Consider the following 23,547-nt stretch of genomic DNA (forward strand, 5'->3'; position numbering starts at 1 on the left):
GTCATTTACTACTTTGACAGTGGGTGAAACCCAAGGACCTCTTCTCAGAATAATTTTTCTAAAGAATTGAAGAAAATCCTAAATTTCAGTTAGAGGTTAGTTTAAAAAAAGTTATTTTTTTTCTATCCAAGTTCATAGACCTAAAATATATTCACAGACTGACCCCAAGTCTTAATTTTTTTTAATTCTCCAACTTTGCCTAATCCCAGCTAACACTGTGAATGTTCTACTGCCAGAAGGAATGACATGGAATTGATGACTTGGATGATGCACTGTTACACTAAATCCCCTCCAGGATTTCCTGAATTCCATCCCCCTCACAATCAACATTCTAAAAGTCTTTGCTTTTGTAAGCAAGCACAACTTATCATAGAAATCTTCCACTAGCACAATTAAACCCCAATCACTTGGTTTCTCTCTGCACTCTCCTATACCACCAAGTTTAGTTCCTGAAAGAAACTAGTTTGATGACAAACTGCAGAGTGCATAGAGCATTAAAGATCTGCTAGGCCAGAGTGACAGGCAATTGACCTTCGTACAAGACCTTTTATAAATAAAGAGTGCGTGTGCAGAAAGAGAGATAAAGGCACTAGTCATTTGTGAAGAAGGACCAGATAAAGAGAAGCAAAGGAGGCAGAAGGCAGAACTGGAAAAGACTCTCACAAGGGAAAGAAAAAAGAAGAAAAAGAGAGGGTGAAGGACTGAAACAGTTATCTTTCCAGTCCATTTCTCCTTCCTTTAATTATAGTCATTGTTGTTACTCATCAGGATAGCAGCAAAACATGCTCTCCCCTGCCATGGATATGATCTTTGGCAAGAACAAGAAAGAACAGCCAGAGCCTTTGAGAGCCAAAATTAGAGGTAAGAAATGGTAGACATGGTAGAATTTTGGGGCTGTCTCAGATGGATGAGACCTTTGGACAAACTGAGGATAAGAAAGTCTGAGGGAGACTGGGCTAAGAACATATTCATAAACTCATACATGCATACAAACTCTCCTACACATATACACACAAGTATAAATATCTTTATTTATTCACATATATACATATATATATATATACTTTTTACATATTTGCTTATAATTCATACAATCATACACATCTATTAATTCTTCTTAAAGGTGAATACCAGTAAAGTGAATCACTTAACTAACTGATGTATTGAGTTCAGGCCAGGTCTTTCTTTATTGTCTCTCTTTTTGGTTGCTGGTACTTTTATTATAGATCCCTTAGGCTGTTGAGAAAGGTAACTATTCTAAACTACCAGATGGTATGTAAGAAGGTCAGTGTTACTCAAATCTGGGAGCAGCATAATTATATCCAATGATGAGAATATCTCATAGATTATCCTTGATCCCAGAACATGAATGAGTCGGAGAGAAGTTTTGACCCTCTACATATTGGTATGGTAGCAATTCACTTGGTTGACATTACTGAAGGCAGGGGGCAGTTAGGTGGTACAGCAGATAGAGCACCGGCCCTGGAGTCAGGAGGACCTGAGTTCAAATCTGGCCTCAGACACTTAATGATTTCCTAACTGTATGACCTTGGAGAAGTCACTTAACCCCATTGCCTTGTAACACCCCCCCAAAAAAAATATTACTGAAGGCAGTGGTACCAATAAGGAGCATACGAAAGAAGGCTTGTAACTAGTGTCTGGAGATTGGAGAATCTTCTTGCAAAATAAAATCTGTCAGGACAACTAGATGGTGCAGTGGATAGAGCACCAGCCCTGGAGTCAGGAGAACCTGAGTTTAAATCTGATCTCAGACACATAATTATTGCCTAGTTGTGTGACCTTGGCAAGTCACTTAACTGCACTGTCTTGTAAAAACTAAAAACTAAAAACAAAACAAAAGCAAAATAAGATCTGTCAAAGCTATCTGTGACCTTGGGCAATAATAATAATAATAATAATAACAACAACAACAACAATAACAATAGCATGTTAAGGTTTGTAAAATACTTTACATCAGTAAAGCTAAACTCAAATGAGAGTCAACTATTAAGTTAGAAAACCAGAAATTAACAATATCTATGTTATGTTGTATTTTTATTTAGTTTGTGGGACATTTCCTAATTAAATTTTAATCTGGTTCAGTTGCATATTATAGTTTTGTCAGAGCATGCTTTGCAAATATTATTTATTCAATTCTCACAAAAATCCTGTTGTAAATGCAATTATTACTATTCTTACTTTATACCTGATGAAACTGAGTATGAGAGATGTTAAGTGACTTGTCTAAGATCACATAGGTAGTCCTGACAGATTTTATTTTTAAAGATGTCTAAGGAGATTCTAGTAAGTGCCAGAGGCAGAATTTGAACTCAAGTCCACATTCTATTTACTCTACCACCTGATTACCAATTATCTAACATCTCTAGGCCTCAGTTTTCTTATCTTTAAAGTGGAGAGGGGTTGAACTAGATAACCTTTAAATTTTTTCTTAGATTTCATTCTATAATTCTGTGATCTCAAATTAATCAATTTTTTCAATAATAAGAATAGAATGTGCTAATTGATAATTTAATTCTTGTTTACTTGACTACTCTCTCTAGAGGCATAAAATTATTTTAGATAACCAACTTTGGTGTGCAGAACAGGTTTAATTTTGACATGTTAACAATCCCAAGTGAAAAACCCCTTTTAAACACTCATTCCTAGAATTTGAAATTTTACATATTCATGGCTGTGTGATTTCTGTTCATAGTATACTTTTTTCAGGGGATCAGTTCTAATTTCAAAAATGAAAGTGAAATATTCTTTCTATCTCTAGGTGAGCTGCCAACTTGGCTTCATGGAACTCTCTTACGGAATGGCCCTGGCATGCATACTATTGGAGAAACTACATATAATCATTGGTTTGATGGTTTAGCCTTGTTACATAGCTTTACCATTCAAAACGGTAAGATCAGCAAATTATTTTGTAAGGGAAATATAACTATTTACTTAAAGCCTCCTCTGGCAATAATTCAGTTTAATAAATACACATTCATTACCTATTACATAAAAAGTTACTGTGCTAAGGATGCAAAGGTGAAAAACAGCATAGTCTTTGAACTTCAATGAATTTACCATTTAATGGTAGTGGTGACAGGGAAGGGATATAACAATTATGGAGATTGGCACAATACAATGGAGACAATTATAGTAGAAAAAATTATCTGGAAAAATTTGAACAGGGAGAAAATTATTTCATCTGGGGCTTTTGGGGAAGGTTTCCCAGAGAAGGTGGCACCTGAACTTGATCTTAAAGGAAAAGATGGATTTCAGTCAGCAAAATTAAAGAGGGGGAAAAAATAAATAAAAAATATTTTAAAAGTGAAGAGGGGAATGCCTTCTAGGAATAAAAGACAAATTGCCCAAATGCAGTGAGGAAGATGGAATGTCAAAGTCAGTTTAATCACTCTGACTAGAATGCAGAGTGTGAGAAAAGGAATAATGTGAAACAAGGTTGGAAAAGTGAGTTAGAGTCAGATTGCAGAGTCTGACATACCAGTCTAAGTGTACATTATTCTAGAGAAAATAACATCTCAGCCATGATTTTTGGACAAGGGAGTGACATGGTCAGTCACGTGCATTATTGGGTTCTCTTCTCTCAATAGCCTGAAGAAAGTGAAGGGGAAAGTAGACTTTTCCTCTGCAGCTATGGACTTTCACCTTGTTTTTTGAGTTAGCTACATATAGCATAATACCTGTGGTCTTGAACAGTTGAAGCTTAGAATCACAGATCTGGAAAGCTCTCAGAAACTCATAGACTTATTAAGTTTAAAGGGACTTCAGAGGGCTTTGGACTAGAGTCCAACCCTTTGTATAAAGAATGACTCATAAGAACCTGAATAAGTGTCCATCCAGTTATTGCTTGAACACATTACTCACTCTGGACAATTTTATGTAGCTTCTTTCTTACCCTTCCTACCCTGACCTCTCATCCAGTCTTCCCCTTAAGTTGTCTTCTCCTCCTCCTCCTCCTCCTTCTTGTTTTTTGCAGGGCAATAGGATTAAGTGACTTGCCCAAAGTCATACAGCTAGATAATTATGAAGTATCTGAGTCTAGATTTGAACTCAGGGCCAATGCACCATCTAGCTGTCCCTTAAGTCTTCTTTAGGATAAATATTCCTAGTTTCTTAAACTGATCCTGATTTTCAATCTCCCTCCACCCTACTTACTTCTGAGCCACTCAATATATATTTCTCCCATTGCTAAGTAGAAGTTGTTGTCTCTGTCCAATAAATTACTTAAGTAATGTGAGCTTAGCAAAAGCCACAATCAAAAATATGACTTCTAATCCAAACTAGAAACATTTAACAAATATCTGCTACAGAGAAGGTCTTAGACAATGGAATACAAACACAAAAAGAAATACAAGTACTGCCTCAAAAAATTTTCTTTTAATTGGACTTTAAATTCTGAGGGGACAAGGTCATGAGGGGAAAAATGACCACAAACCAAAATAAAAGGAAAACTAGTACTTAGCTTTCTCAAAGAAACTATTCTTTCTGGTGAAAAAGTCACAAACTAACTTTAAAAAACAAAGAAAAAAAACCCAAACCAACACTTCCTAGTTTAGTTGAAAGGATTGTTTTCATTAATCCAAGTTTGGTCAGAGACTATGAAAGTAAATGCCATAACTTATTTGTTTATTCCCTACTCTTCAAAAGGTATGCATTTAATTATGCTGAATAATGACAAGAGAGGAGAATTCAGGAGTCTCCTCTTTAATCTCATTCTGTGAAGTCAAGATAAAATGTGGCCCATCCGTGAAGAATTCCAGATGCATATTTCCTCTGAGCCCTCAAGTTCACTGCACTCACAGCTCAGTCATTTATAAGAAGTGGTTGGCATGTTTACAATCCAACTGGATTATATGTTTACATTTTGGGATAAACTAGATTTATTTTTTGGGAAAAGACCAGATCAGAGGCCCAAGGTATCTAATGAATGTATTATTGGTAGAAACCCATTTTCTTTTTCATCTCTTAATGATTTATTTGTCAGGATCTTCATTTTATGGAGGACAAATGACAAAGGTAAAATTACTTAATCCCATTTTATGCCAAATTAAATCCTTAACATAACTTTTATCAGCAAAATCAAAGCACAAAGATATTACTCAGCAAAAGCTTCAAAGTAGATTTTATTTATATGTTTGTTCACATGGCCATGAAATTGTTGACAGTCCCTTGGAAGCAGCTGTGGTGTAGTGAAAAGAATATGGGCTGTGGAGTCAATTGATCTAGCTTTGAGTCCCAGATCTTTCTACCAGTATGGCCTTGGGCAAGTTATATACCCTCTCTTGGTTTCAGTTTCCTAATCTGTAAAATGAAGGATCAGATGACCTCTAAAAAACAGTCTAGCTCTGAATTTTTTATCCTATGATCTTTTCAGGGATTCCATATTTGTTTTTCTATGATATTTTTATTGGTATAATTTATTTTTACATTATGTAGATATTTCCCTTTACCCTTTTTTTCTGCCCTCCCAGAGAGTCATTCCTTACAACAAAGGGGAAAATATGTTGTTATATGTAATGTTTCAGACCCCTGAATCTGCAAAGGAGCAAAGGGGAGGTTTCCACTCATCATTTCCTTGGAGCCAAGCTTACTTTTTTTTACTTTTGGAACATTGTTTTTTCAGATTTCAGTCACTGTGTAGGTTTTCTTGGCTCTACTTACTTCATTAGGATTGTGACTTTCCTAGTCATGTGTGTCTTTCCAAGCTGATCATCAATTCTTAAAGCATAATAATATTCCATTGACACAAGTTTGTTTAGCTATTTCCCAACTGATGGACATCCACTTTGTTTCCAGTTGTTTACTATCACAAAAACCCTGCTGTATTTGGTGCACATGGAGCCTTTCTTTTTGTCAATTATCTCTCAAGGTGGTATATGTCTTCCAGTGGTGCTTTATATGTTGAAGGGCTTTATGGGGACATGTGGATTTTGAAGGAGTTGCATATGAAGGTGCTTTGTAGAGCTCACTGATCAAATTCACCAGTGTCTTTGATAGTAACACTTTAGGGATGTCTGTTTATTGTAATATCTATATTTGCTTAGGGAGACAGAAGCAAATTAAAAAGAATTATACAGGTTAGAAATTGATTTCCCTAAATTTCAGATATGAAGAACCACAGATTTAGAGCTACAAGAGACCTTAAAAGATATCTAGCCCAAACCCTTCATTTTATGGATGATGAAAATAAAGACTAGAGCAATTAAGGGACACTTCTAAGGCCATATATGGGATGTCCCAAAAGTCAGAGTAACTCTTAAGTATTAATAGCTTAAAAGGACATAAAGATTTTGGGGACACCTTATAAGGTAGTAAACAGCAGAACTAGATTTTGACCCTTGGCCTTTGATGCCCAATCTAAGAATCTTGACACTACTCTGTAGTCTTTGAAAGGGGAAGGAGAGGGGAAAGAGAAAAGGTACTTTTTTTAAGCACTAATATGTGCCAGTTTTGCTAAGCTCTTTACAAATATCTCATTTGATCCCCCCATCTACCTACTCTGCTAGGTAGATACTATTCATCTTATAGCTGAGAAAACTGAGGCAAACACTTTAGTGGACTTGCTCAGGATCACACAGTGATTAAATGTCTGAGACTGGATTTGAACTCGGGTTTCCCTAACTAGGGCCCCATGCTCTAACCATTATACCATCTAGTTATTACCTTTTTTAAAATGAAAAACGGAAAACTATTCACAAAATTCAGGCCATTGTATATGGTTATCAAGAGTTACAATGGGACTCACTCACTTTCAAATGCAGAGTGAGCCAAAATCTATACATTCCTTTATTAATAGAATTTTTTACAAGAAACTATTGAGATTTCAAAACCTGATTTTTTTTCAAAGCAAGATGAATGAATGAAAAAAACATTTATTTAGCTTTGACTATGTGCAAACCACTGTGATAAGCATTAGTGCTACAAACAGAAAAGTAAGAAAACTCCTACTCTATAGGAGTTTGCATTCTTTTAGGGAAGATGACACATAGAGAAGGTTTCAGCTGCAAGTCAGAAGGAAAACTTCCAGGTTCCCCAAGCTGTAGTAACAAGGAAAATGATAATGCCTCTTCTGTGATGTTATTTTTCAAGTGATGAAATATCAGTTTCTGATGCTGAACCATTTGTTTATGATGAGGATTTTGATGGAGGAACTTACTATTTTGAGCCTTTGGCACTTTGTTGCATCTAGAGAAGTAGGGGTCAGGCTGCATCTCTGTAGAGGTTGCTTCCAGGATAATAGCTGAGGTAACTGGAAGCTTTCCTATTCCTCAGGCTTTTGGGCTCAGGGCCCTGGGCCCTGGGTTGTCTCCAACAGGACCTTGGGGGTGAGATAAAAAATGGTAATCAAAGTGGTAGTAGTGGCTTGACTTGTCTGAGTACATGCAGCCTCCTGTTTCTCCCTCCAGGTGCCCTGCTGTTGCTGCCCAGTTATATTTAGTTTAAGATCCAAAATGATTCTTTTACAAATATATATTTCTCATGAATTTCTTAATTTAATTTAATTCAAAAATGACCTATTAATAATACCTGTCCTTAGTTGTAGGAAAAAACAATATTAGATAAGACACAGTTTCCAATCTCACTGAGCTCATTAATTTTTTTATCTAAAACAAGTTAATGTTTCTACTTTATGAGGTAAATTTCCAAACTGGCATCATCTTACTGTTATCTAAATCATAAACTAATTCCTCTAATTAAGCAAGGTGAGAGACATAGTTGATTGTTGGTTTTGATATGTTGGATACCAGGGTTCAAAGTTACATTTTCAATCCATGGTATGGGCAAAGGTAGTGCAATTATTTAGAGGCATCATTATTATAAGTCCAGAAGAGAGAATGAATATTATCCTAAAGTCTTAAACAGATTCAAAAAGCTATCGTTGACAGTGATTTAAGGTCCTTCCTCAATCTCTGAGCTGGAAAGGGGTGATCCATTGGGAAGTAAAAACTTATCAACTGAGGAAAAGGTCACACAATCATAGGATCAGGAAGCAGTGTAGTATAATGGAAGGAGTCATGGATATGGAGTCATGGATCCTGTATTCAATCTGTTCTGCCACTTAAAATCTTTGTGATCTTGAGCAATTAATCCAACAAATATTTATTAGATGTCTACTATGAGCCAGATACTAGGGAAGATGGTAGGTAGCAAGACTATCATCTTCCTTGTTACAATGTTAGAGGAATATGTATTCTGTTAGGATTTTTCACCTAATTGTTGGACAGTGGTATTTGGGTTTTATCTTCTGGTGCCCAATATAGCCTATAATAGATAATGTTTCTTGTCAGAGTCTGTGTTTCATACAACTCAGGACTTCCATTTTAGGATCAGTGTGGTAGCATGGACAGATTTCTGGATTTGAAGACAGCTGATCTGGGTTCCAGTCCCAATTCTATTTACTGTTGATTTGATCTTTAAGCAAATCATTTCTCCTCTCTGAGTTTCAGATTCTCCATTTGTTAAATAAGAGAGTTGATTTAGGCCATCTCTGTAGTACCTACCACTTCTGGCATTCTATGTATATAATGTATGCTCTAGAGAGGAAAGGACCTCAGAGATCACCTAATTCAACTCATTAATTAAGGAAACTGATTCCCAGAAAACTTAAGTGACTTCCCTAAAGGCACACACAGGGGCAGGGCCAAAATTCTACTCTTCAAGCTCAGGACTCTTTTCTAAACACTTTATGCCTACGATGATATTTAGTCCTCCATAAGGAATATTTAGGAAAGAACATATAAGTGCTGTCTTCAAGTATTTTTGAAGGACTGTGGAATGTGGAAGAGATATCAAACATTGTATTTGAGTCCAAGACAGAACTAGGAACAATGGGGAGAAATTGCAGAAAAAGAATTCAAGTCCTTTTTTTCTTTTTTAGGTTTTTTTTTTTTTTGCAAGGCAAATGGGGTTAAGTGGCTTGCCCAAGGCCACACAGCTAGGTAATTATTAAGTGTCTGAGACTGGATTTGAACCCAGGTACTCCTGACTCCAAGGCCAGTGCTTTGTCCACTATGCCACCTAACTGCCCCCAAGTCCTTTTTAAGGGGAAAAAAAAACAAACCTCTGAACAATTAGGTCTACTTCAGCTTAGAAATAAATTGCCTCAGAGGTGGTAAATTTCCCTTCACAATTGGTCTCTAAGCATGGGTTCAATGATTGCTTGTTTGGGTTGTTGTAGAGGAGGTTCCTATTCAGGTATGGGTTGGATTAGATGACTTCTCAAGGATCTTCCATCTCTCAGATCCTATGAAATCAGAGCAAACACTGACATGCCTTAAACACTCTGAGTATCTTCATTTGTCCTCCTCTAGAGTATAAGAATCATTTCCTTTCTAGTTCCATGGTTAGGATATATTAATCCTGAGAAATTTGTATGGGTCTCTCAATGGAGAGTCAGAGGAATCCAAGGGCTGGGAGGGACCTCCAAAGGCCCATTTGATCCTTCTTGCCCCTTCCTTTATACATTAAATGCATCAAAAATAGAAATAGGCAGTGTGACCCTAGAAGTTCTGGGGCTAAAAAAGAAGGCCCTATTGATCCTATAAGGAGTTGGGAAAATACAGTATTTGGTTGGTATCTTGGGATGATACCCACCATTCTATATGTCAATGGGATATTATGATGAGAATGATAAATGATAAACCTATGAGGAAAAAAATTACAAATAAAAAGCCTCAATTATAATTATTTTCAACACCTAAAGCTCCTTTTCATAAGCAATTGGGCATTTAAGAGCACTTGAAATGCAGTTCTGGACCTTAAATCATGTAGAATGTAAATTTATTGAGAGCATACATTGCCTCCTGTTTTGTATTTGGATCTTTAGAGCCTAACACAATGTCCTACATACAGTAGACATTACTAAATTTTTATGGGCTAGATCGAAATTGCACAAATCATATCAGATAGTTGTGGTCTCTACTTTCTCGTGTTACAATCTAAGATAATGTTGTTTATTAGCACAGAGGGAATACACAGAGCACCCACATAGAATCAAAATGCAACTCATGCATTAGAAAATCTCTTGCCCTCCTTTGCCACGGAACATGTCCATCAACTCTCTCTCTCTCTCTCTCTCTCTCTCTCTCTCTCTCTCTCTCTCTCTCTCTCTCTCTCTCGACTGGTTTTCTCACCTCAACCAGCTCTCATATTAGCAGGTCTTGTTTTTTGGTGTTCATCCTTTGTTCTTGAAGAAGACCAATGAATTGATCTAAGTTTGAAGAGAAAGGCTATTACCATTTAGCTACAATTCAAATTCTCTCAGGGTGTTAGGGGTAAACTTGTGGGAGGAATGCACTCCTCACCATTGTAGCTCCTGAGCCCCCAGTACTGTGCTTCCTATCCACACAAAATCATTTCAGTGATGACACTATTAGCTCTTTTTTGTTGTTTTTGCAAGTCAATAGGATTAAGTGACTTGCTCAAGGTCACAAAGCTAGGTAATTATTAAGTGTCTGAGGCCAAATTTGAAATCAGGTCCTCCTGACTCCAGGGCCAGTGCTCTATCCACTGCACCACCTAGCCACCCCCCCCCTCACCATTAACTCTTGAAACACAGGATATTTATTTAAGCAATGAGGCAAAAGCAAAAATAATCAACTACATCACAGTAGCTGATCACAAAAAGTAAATGCAGGAATAATCAGTAATGACAATCCTTACATAAACCTAAGTTTCACTCTCCCTTCAATGAAAGCAGTATTTGTTTGCAAAAATATACAAAAATCTAAAAGATGTAAAACTCACAAAATCCAATTTTTCCATCAATCATGCAACTGAATCATGCCATCATCTCAAAACAGCTATTTGATTTAGTAGTGTGAGCATCTCAAGTTTTAAAAACATTACATACAAATGTGCTGAGGGACCACAATAATCTGCAGGTCAAGTCATTTCTCTGTCCTCATATGTTTTCTTCAGTTCTCTGTCTAGTCTTCCCATGTCTGCCCTAACATTTAACAGAAAAACTGCTTCTTCAAATACAGATTTTAGTCATTTTTTTCATGAATAAAAAATTCTTTTTCTTAACCTTTCTGCAACCAGACTATTCACATATAAAAGGGGTAGTGCTTTATATCTTTCACATGTTGATTTAATCCTTTTTCATCTTTCACATGCTGATTTAGTCCTTTCTTCCCTCTTCAGCATCCAAGCAGCTGATATACAAAAGCATAAATATATTTAATAAAACATTCATACCAGATGCAAATTCATGCATTTGTGGAGTAGAGGAAGGTACCAGAGGAATTCTGTGGTCAAAGTAGATTGGCAAACATTAGCAGTCATTTTATATATGACTGGAAGAGTTTCCTGGAAAATTTCATGGGGAACTATATAGAAAAGAGCTACAGGAACTATAGAAAGGAGCATAGTTCATAGTGACCTAGTAAAGTGTATAATAGTCAACAGTGAGCTGGATCCTAGTATTAACTGCTTGCATCCCTGTCTTCAGTTCAATTGAACATTTATTAAAGGCTTTTATGTTTGGCACTGGGCTCACAAAGACTAGTACTATTTCCCCCCCCCCCTTATTTTCCCCCTGCCAAGAGTTCATTTTCTTAGTGAGATTCAGCAGGTATTTTGAGAAGCATAATAAAGCTAGGAGTAAAGGAGAGACACTAGCAAAATATCCCAGTAAAATCTGAAGTAGGAGAGAACTCTTGGAAGAGAGAATCAAATAAATTTACTCAGGAAGATGTAGCACCAGATTTGAACCTTAGAAAAAGATAAAGATTTTGAAAGTAAGAGATGAGAAAGGAATGTACTTCAGTTATTAGGGACAATGAGCTCCTTGAGAACATAAATCTAACTTTATTTGTTCTTGTAGCTCTCTTGTCATGAGGTCCTGAACATATTTCTACACTTTGTAAGTACAAGAAATGCTTGCTGAATTGAATTGGACAGAAGCCAGAAGAAAGCATAAGAATTTAAAGGGTTTTCCTTAGGATAATACGAGGATAACTCTTATTGGTTCTGGAGAGCTGATTGTTAAATATGCAGTGTAATGTTCCCTTCAGAGATCAGCAAAAGCTACACGTCAGAGCTTGATTTGTTGTTCTGCTAATTGTCGAGACTTCAGAAAGTGATGAAGAAAATGCCAATAATGCTTATTAGACTAAAGAGTATAATCTGTACTCATCTCCCCCCACTCCTCCTCCCTCAGAGCCAGTTGTTAAAATTTTACCTAATTACATGAATCATTCTTTCAAAGCTAAACTCAAGAACAAGTCTATCCTGCCCCCCACCCCAGTTTCTGGTGTCCAGCCTTCTGAAACTTCTTTGCATGTACTGTGTATGTTTGTATTTTAAGAGGTAGAATGACTTGCATTTAGAGAGCTGCCTTTTGAGTCGTCAGAAAATTTGACGTTTGACACATACTGGCTTCATGACATTGTGCAAGTCACAGTAACCTCTAGATGCCTCAGGCAGCTCTGCTACTAGATGGTGAAGGGTAGATACTAATCTGCATTGGCAGGAGTTTGCTTCCTGGGAATTCCCCATACCAATGAAATCACAGACCCTGTACATGAAAATATTTTGTTTTTACTTCATGTGTTCTTGTTGGCCCCTTTCTATCTCAAGCATCCTATAAAATATAAGTACTTTGAGGAAAGAGATTATTTCCTGTGCATAGTACAGTTCTTAACACAGTAGGCACTTTGTAAATGCTTGTTGAACCAATTAGCATTACTTAGTAATACCAATAGTAAAATCAACTACAAAACAAGCCCTAACACAATTATCAATAAGCGCAAGCAATTTCTGAATTAAAATATCACCAAGTTGGTGAAATTCTAACCTGTTGTCAAGCCTAGTTTTATTTATTTCTCCCTAAAAGAGCTTAGGAGAAACACCCCCAAAGTACTTTAAAACTGTGTTTCCATTGGACCTTTCCCAAAAGATCTGATTTTTATTCTCTCAGAATGAAAAAAATATATCCTTATAATCTGAGACCAGTGTGGAGCCTGGATGTAGGGATGAAGATACCAAGGTGAGGCTAGGGTGGGGACTGGCAATGTATATGAAGCTGAGTCTGGGTCTGGGTCAGAGGCTACACAGCATAGACCCTCTCCCACTGGAAATATCCAAGAACCAACCACAAGGAAGGAATTGGCAGCTTCTGGCATTGATTGAGCTGATCTTTCTGCCCCTCTAAATTTTGGCTAGAGCATAATTTGACAGCTTTTGGAGTTTTTTGGGGAATGAGTTTCTGAGAATTCCTGCCTTCAGGCTGCCATCTTGGCTCCACTCCACAGCCCAGCTGATCTTTCTTAAAGATGAACCAGTTAATTATCATACACTTTATGGAGACACCAATTCTCAAACAATTAAGGAAATTCTCTCCTGAGCCTATCACAATCATTCAGCTGGGAGGATCTGGGAAAGCTTCATGCAGAAAGAGTTTGATTTGGACCGAATAAGACGTATGGTTTGGGGTGGAGTTCCACACTTAAGAAGCTTCCAGGGGTGCAAAGGAAGGATATAGTCTGGGAAGAAAAAATAGATCAGTTTGACTAGAGCATAGAATGCGTGAAGACTAGTTGGATATAAAAATTGAGAGTAACATTGAATCTAGTCCAAGTGATCATTTATTATTACATCTATTATATACAAGGAACCCTTCTTGGGGGTAGCTGGGGAGGACCAGGCCCAGCATCTGGAAGACCTGCTTTCAAATTTGGCCTCAGGAACTTACTATTTATATGACCCTGGGCAAGTCATTTAACCTCCATCCACCTCAGTTTCCTCATCTGTAAAATGGGGATAACAATAGCTCCTACCTTACCCAGCCCCCCCATTGTTGTCAGGATCAAATGAGATAATATTTGTAAGGCACTTAGCCCCCTATAGCATCTAATACTTAGTTGTTGCCATATAAATGTTAGCTATTATTATATTCTAGACTCTGAGGACACAAAGATAAATATTTCTTGGTACATTGGGCTAAAGCATGAAGGAAAGGAAACCACTGAAACAAATTTTGAAACAATGAAAACCATCTAGGTCTGAGAAGATTCTGTTGCTTCTGTTCCAGGTGAAGTTCATTACCGAAGCAAATACCTCCGAAGTGACACCTACAATTCCAATATTGAAGCCAACAGGATTGTGGTTTCAGAGTTTGGAACTATGGCTTATCCAGATCCCTGCAAAAATATATTTTCCAAGTAACTACCTGTTTTAAATTGTGATCTGCCTTCAAAAGTTCTCACTGTTAAAACTCTTTTTCATGTCTTTTCTCATTCTTTGTCTTGCTTTGAAACTCTTCTGTCCTTCCTCTGTCTATTCTATCTATTACAGCCAAAGTCACAATATCACAAGAGTTTTTTTGATTTGCAGTCCTAGGGTCCTTTAGGCTTGGGATAAATTTTTATTTATCAGATTAGGGACTGCTAATAATGCTACTAGGGAATAGTCATATCAATTCCACAGACATTTAAGTTGAAGTTAATATGACAGATGTCTCAAATAGATTCATCAGTGAAGGGAGCTTGAGCATCCAGGGAGCATAGATTCATAGAGTTCAGAAATAGCATTTTGTTCCACCCCACTAAGGCCTGATGAAAGGGTGTTTACTTGTACATGGTTACCCAGATAGGAAGTAACTGGAGAGTGAACGAGGATCTTCTGACTCCATATAAAATAATTTTTCCATGCCACTCACTTTATAGATGAAGAATTAGAGTTTCAGAGTGAAATGACTTGTAAATATTCATACAGGTAAAAAAGAGCAGAGTTGAACTGGTAACAGTTGGTATTGCTCTACCAAGAGATAAGAAACTACAGTGGATCCTCTCTCCACACCTTTCCTAGGCTTCTAGACCACATGGTTCTCAAGCATACAGCATAACTAAATAATAGTAGGACTACTGGAAGGGACAACTAAATGCAGAGGCAGAGAATCTCACTTCCTCCTTTACTGGGAAAAGAGAGTTTATCTACAGGGAGTTCCCTCTTCTCTCCTACTTCACAACTCAAAATCCTTCCTTATAATTCCCTATTCTCTCCCTTCCTCCAGTCTCTAATGAAGAGGCAGTCTTTTTCTTGCCAAAACCAACCACTCTTGTACTCCTGATCCTAGTCATATCAGTCTCCTCCAGGAATCTCAATCATTCCCTCTCTCTTGTTCTTCATCTTTCTTCCTCATGAGTTGCCATAAACACACCCAGATAGTTTCCATCCACAATATGGCTCCTACCTGGTCCTTTCAATATTATTATTCAATATTCAATATTCATTCCAGTCAATGGCCAGCAAACTATTCCATTTCCTACCACCATCCTTTACACAGGCAATGTCTCATGTCTGCATTTCTTACTTCCCTTCATTTTATGGAATCCCTAGTTTCCTTTAAAGAGCAACATGGACCACCTCTTCACAAAAATGTTTTCTGATCTATTGTAATTAGCATTCTTTCTCTCATGAACTTACTTTACATTTACTTGCTTATGCATATATTGGTTGTATCTTCTCCTGCTTTGTCTTCTGCCCCTCCCCACCCCCAGTAAAATAAAAGCTCCTTGAGGAGCAGCTTAGTTTCTTTTTTATTTGTTACTCTATTTGTTGGTGCCCAACATAGTTTTTGACATTCTAAGTGCTTAACGAATGTTTGTAGATTTAAGGACATTGGATCATAGATCTAGACGTGGAAGCAATATTTGGCTAATCTAATGCAACCCAGCCCAGAGGTGAAGAGATGCCTGAAGCCAAACAAGTAATTAGGTGGCAATGACATAATTAAAATGTGTTCCTCTGATTTTAGAGTCATCTTTCTTTCAAATGTACTGAATGTATCACCCAAGGTTAGGTGATTTTTTCTATTAGTTTCCACTAGCCGAGGGATTAAGAATCAAAACATACATAGTACTTACTGACTCAAGTCAAAGACAGAGACCTTAGAACTCATCTAATTCAACCTCCTCATTTTACAGAGAAGTAAACTTAGAGCTCAAAGTGGGGTAAGGTCGCCCTTCCAGATCTAGGATTCAAATCCAATTCTTCTAATGGTATAAGTGAAGAGCCCTGGATTTGGAACCAAAAGGCATGGGTTAAGTCCTAGAAACTTCTTGCTGCTGTGTGACTTTGGTCTAATCATTTCTACTTTCCAGGCTGCAGTTTTGTGATCTGTTAAATGATGATCATGGGACTAGATGACCACTAAACTTTCTTCTAGCTCTGAATCTCTGGTTCTATATCCTGTATACTTTTTCATTGCACCATACTGTCTGTGACCAGAGGAGAGTAAAATTCATGATTTCTTAGTTCTTTGTGCTTCTTGATATCTCTTTAGCTTGTTCTCAGTTTTTTGAGAGGCACTGTGCTTTCTAGCATTCACCCATCAAACCAGGCTAGGAGACTACTCTTCCTGAGCACAATCATTACAGGAGCCCCTGAAATCTCTTCTCTGTGCTAACTGGTTGGGGCAGAGCAAGATCTGTGGAATGAAATTATTTCTTCTTTCTCTCCCCAGAGCTTTTTCCTACTTGTCTCACACTATTCCAGATTTCACTGATAACTGCCTAATCAACATCATGAAATGTGGGGAAGACTTCTATGCTACTACAGAGACAAATTATATTTGGAAAATCAATGCAGAAACTCTGGAGTCCCTGGAGAAGGTAGTTGTGAATTTCAAATCAACATACTTGTCTTTGCTCTGCAAGCCCTAATTCAAGAATGTGTTCTAATTGAGCTTCCTTGGGCCTAAAGAGACTGCAAATAATGTTTGTCCTTCATTCTTGAAGAAGACCACTATATTAGAGAGGTAAAGCCATAACAAACACATGAATTGGAGTTAAGTGAGAAGGTGCTGGGCTAAATCATTAGCCCTCACTTTCTACTCTAGAGCCATCTGGGTCTGGGTCCAGATATGAACCAGGACTACTGAATGTGAGGCAATTAGGATTAAGTGACTTGCCCAAGGTCACACAACTAGTAAGAGTCAACTATCTGAGGCCAGATTTAAACTCTGGTCCTCTTGACTCCAAGGCCAGTGCTCTACCAACTGTACCATGTAACTGCTGAAGAGACTGACCATAACCTCAGAGGATAGAGATATGACTCCATGACCCTGCAGCCTGATCTCCAAATGCATATGGCCTGAAGATATTGGTCCATTTTGTTAGAATGTGCTACAGTGGAAAAAGTCTTGGGTCAAAAGACTTGAAATCAAATTCTGGTTCTGCCACTAACTCATAGGAATCTCTGTTCCTCCTTTATCAAAAGAGGGGTTTGGATAAGAATATCTCCAAGACCTCTTCCAACTCTGAAAGTCTATGAATCTGAGTAATGAGCATGGGTGTGGCAGGGAAGCCAAATTAACTTTCTTAGCCAGTACAAAGAGCAGTCATATGGTTCCTCTGATCCATAGACAAATGCTTCATCATTTTCTCCAGGACCAGCTCCAAGTTTTGATGCTTCTGCAATGTACCTGGAAAGTTCTCTAAAGGGAGTGGTTTTCTGGTTAATGTCATGTTCCCTTCTGTGGACTTGCAGTCAGGAAGACCTGTGTTCAAATCTTAAAATATCACAATTTCTAGCTTTTTCTACTGATTTCTCATCTTTAAGCCTCTTCATTAGTAAAATAAAGGGGTTGGACTATGATTCCTTTCCAACTCTAAGTTCCTGATCCTAATTTAAAGGATGGGTGCTTCCCTTTAGATGGGTCTTGACAAAGTAGCTATTATAATAGGCAAGGAATGAGACATTCTGCTCCAGAGGTCAACAATCCAAGGCCTTCCTATGAAGACAGCCACAGTATTTCTGATTCAATAATTTTACTGAACTGATAACTGCAAATCTTTGCAATCTCTGTCAGCCTATGAGAAGAACCTGCAGACTTATGCCTCCAGGAAACTCAATTGGCAGGAATTTAGGAGCTAGCCCAGAATCACAAAGCCTGCTTGAGTCAGGATTAACACAATAATCCTCAGATCCCCAGGCAGTTGCTAAGACCTGTGGAGTGCCTGCCTCTATTCATGATCCAGGCAAATAGTCTTTTATTTTTACTCTTTATAAAACTCATGCTGGGGGGTGATTCCAAGCTTCTTCTGGTTTAGCAGGGCTTTGTTACATGGGCTTATTTGTTGACCAGTATGTTCTGTGGCATTTTGCAGGTTGATTATCGTAATTATGCAGCCATAAATGTGGCGACTTCTCATCCTCACTATGATGCTCAAGGGAATGTCCTCAACATGGGCACATCCATAGTTGACAAGGGAAAAACGAAATATTTGGTGTTCAAAATACCTTCCACAATACCAGGTATGTATTCCTGATGAGCATCTTCTCTTCCACACCAATGATCTAAAGTGAAAAATCTGCCCTAGGAGTCTATTCTGAGGATTTTATTGGCATTGGCACTCACTCAGAATGTTTTATCATTTTTCTTCCTCTAAGAATAGAGAGTTCTTTTCCTCTTTTTGGTTTGGACTAGACCTGTGATTCTGAGATTCACTAATATATTAGATCTTACTATACACAACTAAGTAGTCTCTATGGTCTTCTTCAGCTCTAAATCTTATGATTCTTTGATAACATCATTATAGCAAGGACAGCTCTGGAACCAACATCTGGATGCTAAAGGAAGAAAAGTCTTTTATCACTAAGTTGTACCCAGCCCCACCCCTATTTTCCATCTATACCTGAGTATGATTAAACATGCTTTACCCAATGCACTAAACTTAACTCCTGGTTATGTGGTAGCATTGCTCACTGAAAGGACATAAAGGAGTTCAGAGGCCCCTTCATGGCCTCACCACAGAAAATATTTTAATAACTACCCTTTCCTCCCTTTTCTGGCAGGCTTTTTTTACATATCTGCTAGTTTCATTGCTATAGGGCCCTGGCGAAATACAGGTATTTTCTGTCCCAAGTCTGAAGCTTTCTTGCATAGATGTCTCCTGGTCCTTCCTGGGGATGGGTTGAGTTGTGGTCTTATTTGACTAGAACTGAAAAAAATACTGTACACACTTAGAAGCAGGGACTCTGGACTGGGAAAGGACCTAGCTATTTGTAGAGGGATTTTATTTTATTTTATTTTTTTTTGCTTAAAGATTTTATTTATTTTGAGTTTTACAAATTTTCCTCTAATCTTACTTCCCTCCCCCCACCCCCCCCACAAAAGGCAATTTATCAGTCTTTACATTGTTTACATGTTGTACATTGATCCAAATTGAATGTGATGAGAGAGAAATAATATCCTTAAGGAAGAAACATAAAAGCATAAGAGATAGCAAGATCAGACAATAAGATATCAGGGTTTTTTTCTAAATTAAAGATAATAGTTCTTGGTCTTTGTTCAAACTCCACAGTTCTTTCTCTGGATACAGATGGTATTCTTCATTGCAGAGAGCCCAAAATTGGCCCTGATTGTTGCACTGATGGAATGAGCACATCCATCAAGGTTGATCATCACCCCCATGTTGCTGTTAGGGTGTACAGTGTTTTTCTGGTTCTGCTCATCTCACCCAGTATCAGTTCATGCAAATCCCTCCAGGCTTCCCTGAATTCCTGTCCCTCCTGGTTCCTAACAGAACAATAGTGTTCCATGACATACATATACCACAGTTTGCTAAGCCATTCCCCAATGGAAGGACATTTACTTGATTTCCAATTCTTTGCCACCACAAACAGGGCTGCAATGAATTATTTTTTTACAAGTAATGTTTTTACTCTTTTTCATCATCTCTTCAGGGAATAGACCCAGTAGTGGTATTGCTGGATCAAAGGGTATGCACATTTTTGTTGCCCTTTGGGCATAATTCCAAATTTCTCTCCAGAAAGGTTGGATGGGTTACAGCTGCACCAACAATGTAGTAGTGTCCCAGATTTCCCACAACCCTTTCAACAATGATCATTATCCTTTCTGGTCATATTGGTCAGTCTGAGAGTTGAGGTAGCACCTCAGAGAAGCTTTAATTTGCATTTCTCTGATAAGTAATGATTTAGAGCAATTTTTCATATGACTATGGATTTCTTTGATCTCCTCATGTGTAAATTGCTTTTGTATATCCTTTGACCATTTGTCAATTGGGAAATGGCTTTTTAAAAAAAGTTTGACTCAGTTCTCTGTATATTTTGGAAATGAGTCCTTTGTCAGAAACATTAGTTATAAAGATTGTTTCCCATTTTACTACATTTCTTTTGATCTTGTTTACAGTGGCTTTATCTGTACAAAAGCTTTTTAATTTAATGTAATCAAAATCATTTAGTTTGTTTTTAGTGATGTTCTCTATCTCTTCCTTAGTCATAAACTGCTTCCTTTTCCATAGATCTGGCAGGTAAACTAGTCCTTGATCTTCTATTTTGCTTATAATATTGTTTTTTATGTCTAAATCCTATATCCATTTGGATCTTATCTTGGCATAGGGTGTGAGGTGTTGGTCTAATCCAAGTTTCTTCCATGCTAACTTCCAATTTTCCCAGCAGTTTTTAATCAAAGAGAGAGTTTTTATCCCAATAGCTGGACTCTTTGAGCTTATCAAACAGCATATTACTATAATCATTTCCTCCTATTGCACCTAGTCTATTCCACTGGTCTACCATTCTATTTCTTAGCCAATATCAGACAGTTTTGATGACTGAAGTTTTCTATTATTTTAGATCAGGTAGGGCTAAGCCATTAGAGGGATTTTACAGAGAGGGAACTAAGGGTCAGAAGGGGAAGGGATTTAACAGACCATATGGAAATTCTGTAGTTTTATTTGCAGCAGAAGTAGTAGAATTCTTGATCTAATTTCCTTTACAATGGAAACAGTGACAGACTACTCCTCTATGTAACTTTATTGCATATGTTCTAATTATGTAGTGTGCTATGAATGTGGACCAACATTTTGGGAATTTTTCTTTAGAGAAAAAAAAGAAGAAAAACAACTTATTAAGACATCTTGAAGTCATCTGCTCTATTCCATCCCGCTCTCTTCTCAACCCAAGTTATTACCACAGTTTTGGAGTTACTGAAAACTACATCATCTTTTTAGAGCAACCCTTTAAGTTGGATATTCTAAAGATGGCCACTGCCTACATTCGAGGCACAAACTGGGCTTCCTGTATTACCTTCCATGAAGAAGATAAGGTATATCACATTCTATGATCATAGGTATCTGCTGTTGGGGGGATTAGTAATCCCAGCAAACATCCCAAAGAGAGCCAAGTGGTGCTGTAGATAGAGCACAGAATCTAGAATAAGAACGACCTGAGTTCAAATCTAGTATCAGACTAGCCAGGTGACACTGGGCAAGTCACTGTACCTTTGTCTGCCTCCATTTCTTTATCTGTAAAATAATAAATAATAATAATAATAATAATAACAACAACAATAACAACAACAACAACAACAATAATAATAATACCACCTACCTCTCAGGATTGTTGTGAGGATCAGATAAGATTATATTTGTAAGGTACCAGTCAGCACTTAATAAATTTTCTTGCTTTTTCCTTCCTTCTGTTCTTTTTGCCACTTCAGTTTTCCCTCCACATTTTACCCTATCCACTGACCCCTTCCACCCAGGACTCTGATCTGGCAGACTAAATAGAAGGCAGGATGTGGCTGAAGTTGAGAAGAAAAGGAGGTCAAATAAAATATGGATGTGTCCATCCCAGCTGTTTAACAAACAGAGGGCTCAAAAGCTTCCCTATTTACTTACTCTCAGTAGGGAATGGGAAATTAGAATGTGAGTCCTTGATTTCTATCTTCATGCATACAGTTGAATGTATACAGTTGAGGGTGGAGATCATTCCATTTTCATCTGACTGGAGTACCTTGCAATTCAATTCATTTCAATGAACATTTATTATACATTACTACTTAATAAATGTTTGTTGAATTAAATTCCCATAGAAATGGACAAAAGTTATTCAGCTTAAGGGTCCATCTAAAGCAGAGAGCATCAGAAGGGGCCTAAAAATAAATTTGTATAATTGAAGAAAAATGTTTCTCAAATTACATGGGTAAACCCAGATTATGAGGTCATGACATAGTGAAGAAAAGGAACTGAAACTGTTTTCCATAATAACTACTAACAAATCTGACCACATTCTCTCTCTCTCTGATCCTCCCTCCAAAATCACATACATAAACACACACACACACACACAACACACACACACACACACACACACACACACACTGCCCTGTGTAATGCTTGGTTATTAGAATGGAGAAATAAAAGGGAAGAGAAAAAAAACAAGAAAAAGAGGGAGGAAAAGAGGAAAGGAAAGAGGAAGAGGGGGGATGGGAGAATAGTTTAGAACTAATCTGTGAGAAAATAAAAATATCACTTTCTCACAAGCAAGTCTTTTGGTTAATCCAGGACAATCAGGTAAGGAGGCTAGGAAAAAAGTAAAAACATGAAGAATAAATATGAATATGAAAGTGAACATCAGTACGCAAACACATCCAAATGGCCCATGAGGAAATTCCAAATGTAGACTTTTCAAAGTATCAGAACTCCTTCCCCGTGATACTATATCACTTGATAATTAGGAGATGTCAAATGTAGGATTAAGATAAAAAGATAAAATAAAAAGAAGGATAAGAAATGTATGGAGTGACTCCTGTGACTCCCGGGGGTAGGAACAAGGAGAAGGTACTCTAATGAAATGAAAACTGCTCATTGTCTTCTTATAGGTAAGGAGTCATCATGCAGCCTGAAAGCAAACACTACTCTAAGATCAGCTTCAAAGGGAGGTTTGGGAGTGGTGCAGTATAGAAATTTTACAAACATCACTGGTCATTTACATTCATGGGATAGTGGAAAAACTCACATCTTTTGTTGACCAGTGTTTTATGTCCATCTTCTTTCAGACTTATATTCACATCATTGATCGAAAGACAAAACGGACACTGCTGAACAAGTTTTATGCTGATCCTATGGTTATCTTCCATCATGTAAATGCCTATGAAGAAGATGGTCATATTGTGTTTGATGTCATTTCCTACAAGGACCATAGTCTTTATCAGCTCTTCTACTTGGCAAATTTGAATCAATATTTTGAGCAGAACTCTAAACTTACTTCTATACCATCCCTCAAGAGATTTGTTGTTCCTCTCCAGGTGGACAAGGTATTGTAATTATAAAACAAGAACAAAAACTAGCAAATGGACTTTTTAAAAGTAAGTAAATTCCCTACACAAAAATCCTTTTTCCATGCCTCGTGGTATGAAGGTGAGCCTAGGTTTCTTGAAGGCTGGGTTAATCAAGATCCTTCTAAATTAGGAAGGTTTCAAATATGAAGCCAGAGCTACTACCCAAAGACCAATCTAAGTACTCTGAAGCTTGATAAGCATATGAATTCTTGTCTGTGATGACTAATGCCATAGAAAATATCATTTCTAGTTCAAAGAAGAAAAAAAATTCTGAAAAAAGAGAATTACCTTGGTCATTTTGGAATGATGTTGAGAAAAGTGTCTTCTCAGCTTTTTTTCTATTTAAGAACAGTTCAAACTACAACTTAAAATAGAATGCATAGATCATGTACTTGGTCTTACTTTGCTAAAAAAGGTTCACATGGCTCAATTATATCATA

The 23,547-nt window shown here is 37.4% G+C and overlaps 1 protein-coding gene across 1 annotated transcript in view; it reads left to right on the plus strand.

The window, feature by feature from the left end:
- Positions 1 to 481: 481 nt before the first annotated feature.
- Positions 482 to 23,547, plus strand: part of BCO1 (beta-carotene oxygenase 1) — a 40,654-nt gene continuing 17,588 nt past the window's right edge. The window contains exons 1-7 of the mRNA XM_074209738.1: positions 482 to 861; positions 2,780 to 2,908; positions 14,054 to 14,183; positions 16,487 to 16,634; positions 18,132 to 18,279; positions 20,868 to 21,091; positions 22,826 to 23,083. Of these exons, the coding sequence (XP_074065839.1) occupies positions 783 to 861; positions 2,780 to 2,908; positions 14,054 to 14,183; positions 16,487 to 16,634; positions 18,132 to 18,279; positions 20,868 to 21,091; positions 22,826 to 23,083 (1,116 nt within the window). The 5' untranslated portion in view covers positions 482 to 782. The remainder of the gene's footprint in view (positions 862 to 2,779; positions 2,909 to 14,053; positions 14,184 to 16,486; positions 16,635 to 18,131; positions 18,280 to 20,867; positions 21,092 to 22,825; positions 23,084 to 23,547) is intronic.

Source organism: Macrotis lagotis, chromosome 1, assembly GCF_037893015.1.
Source record: "Macrotis lagotis isolate mMagLag1 chromosome 1, bilby.v1.9.chrom.fasta, whole genome shotgun sequence".
Lineage (NCBI taxonomy): Eukaryota > Metazoa > Chordata > Mammalia > Peramelemorphia > Peramelidae > Macrotis > Macrotis lagotis.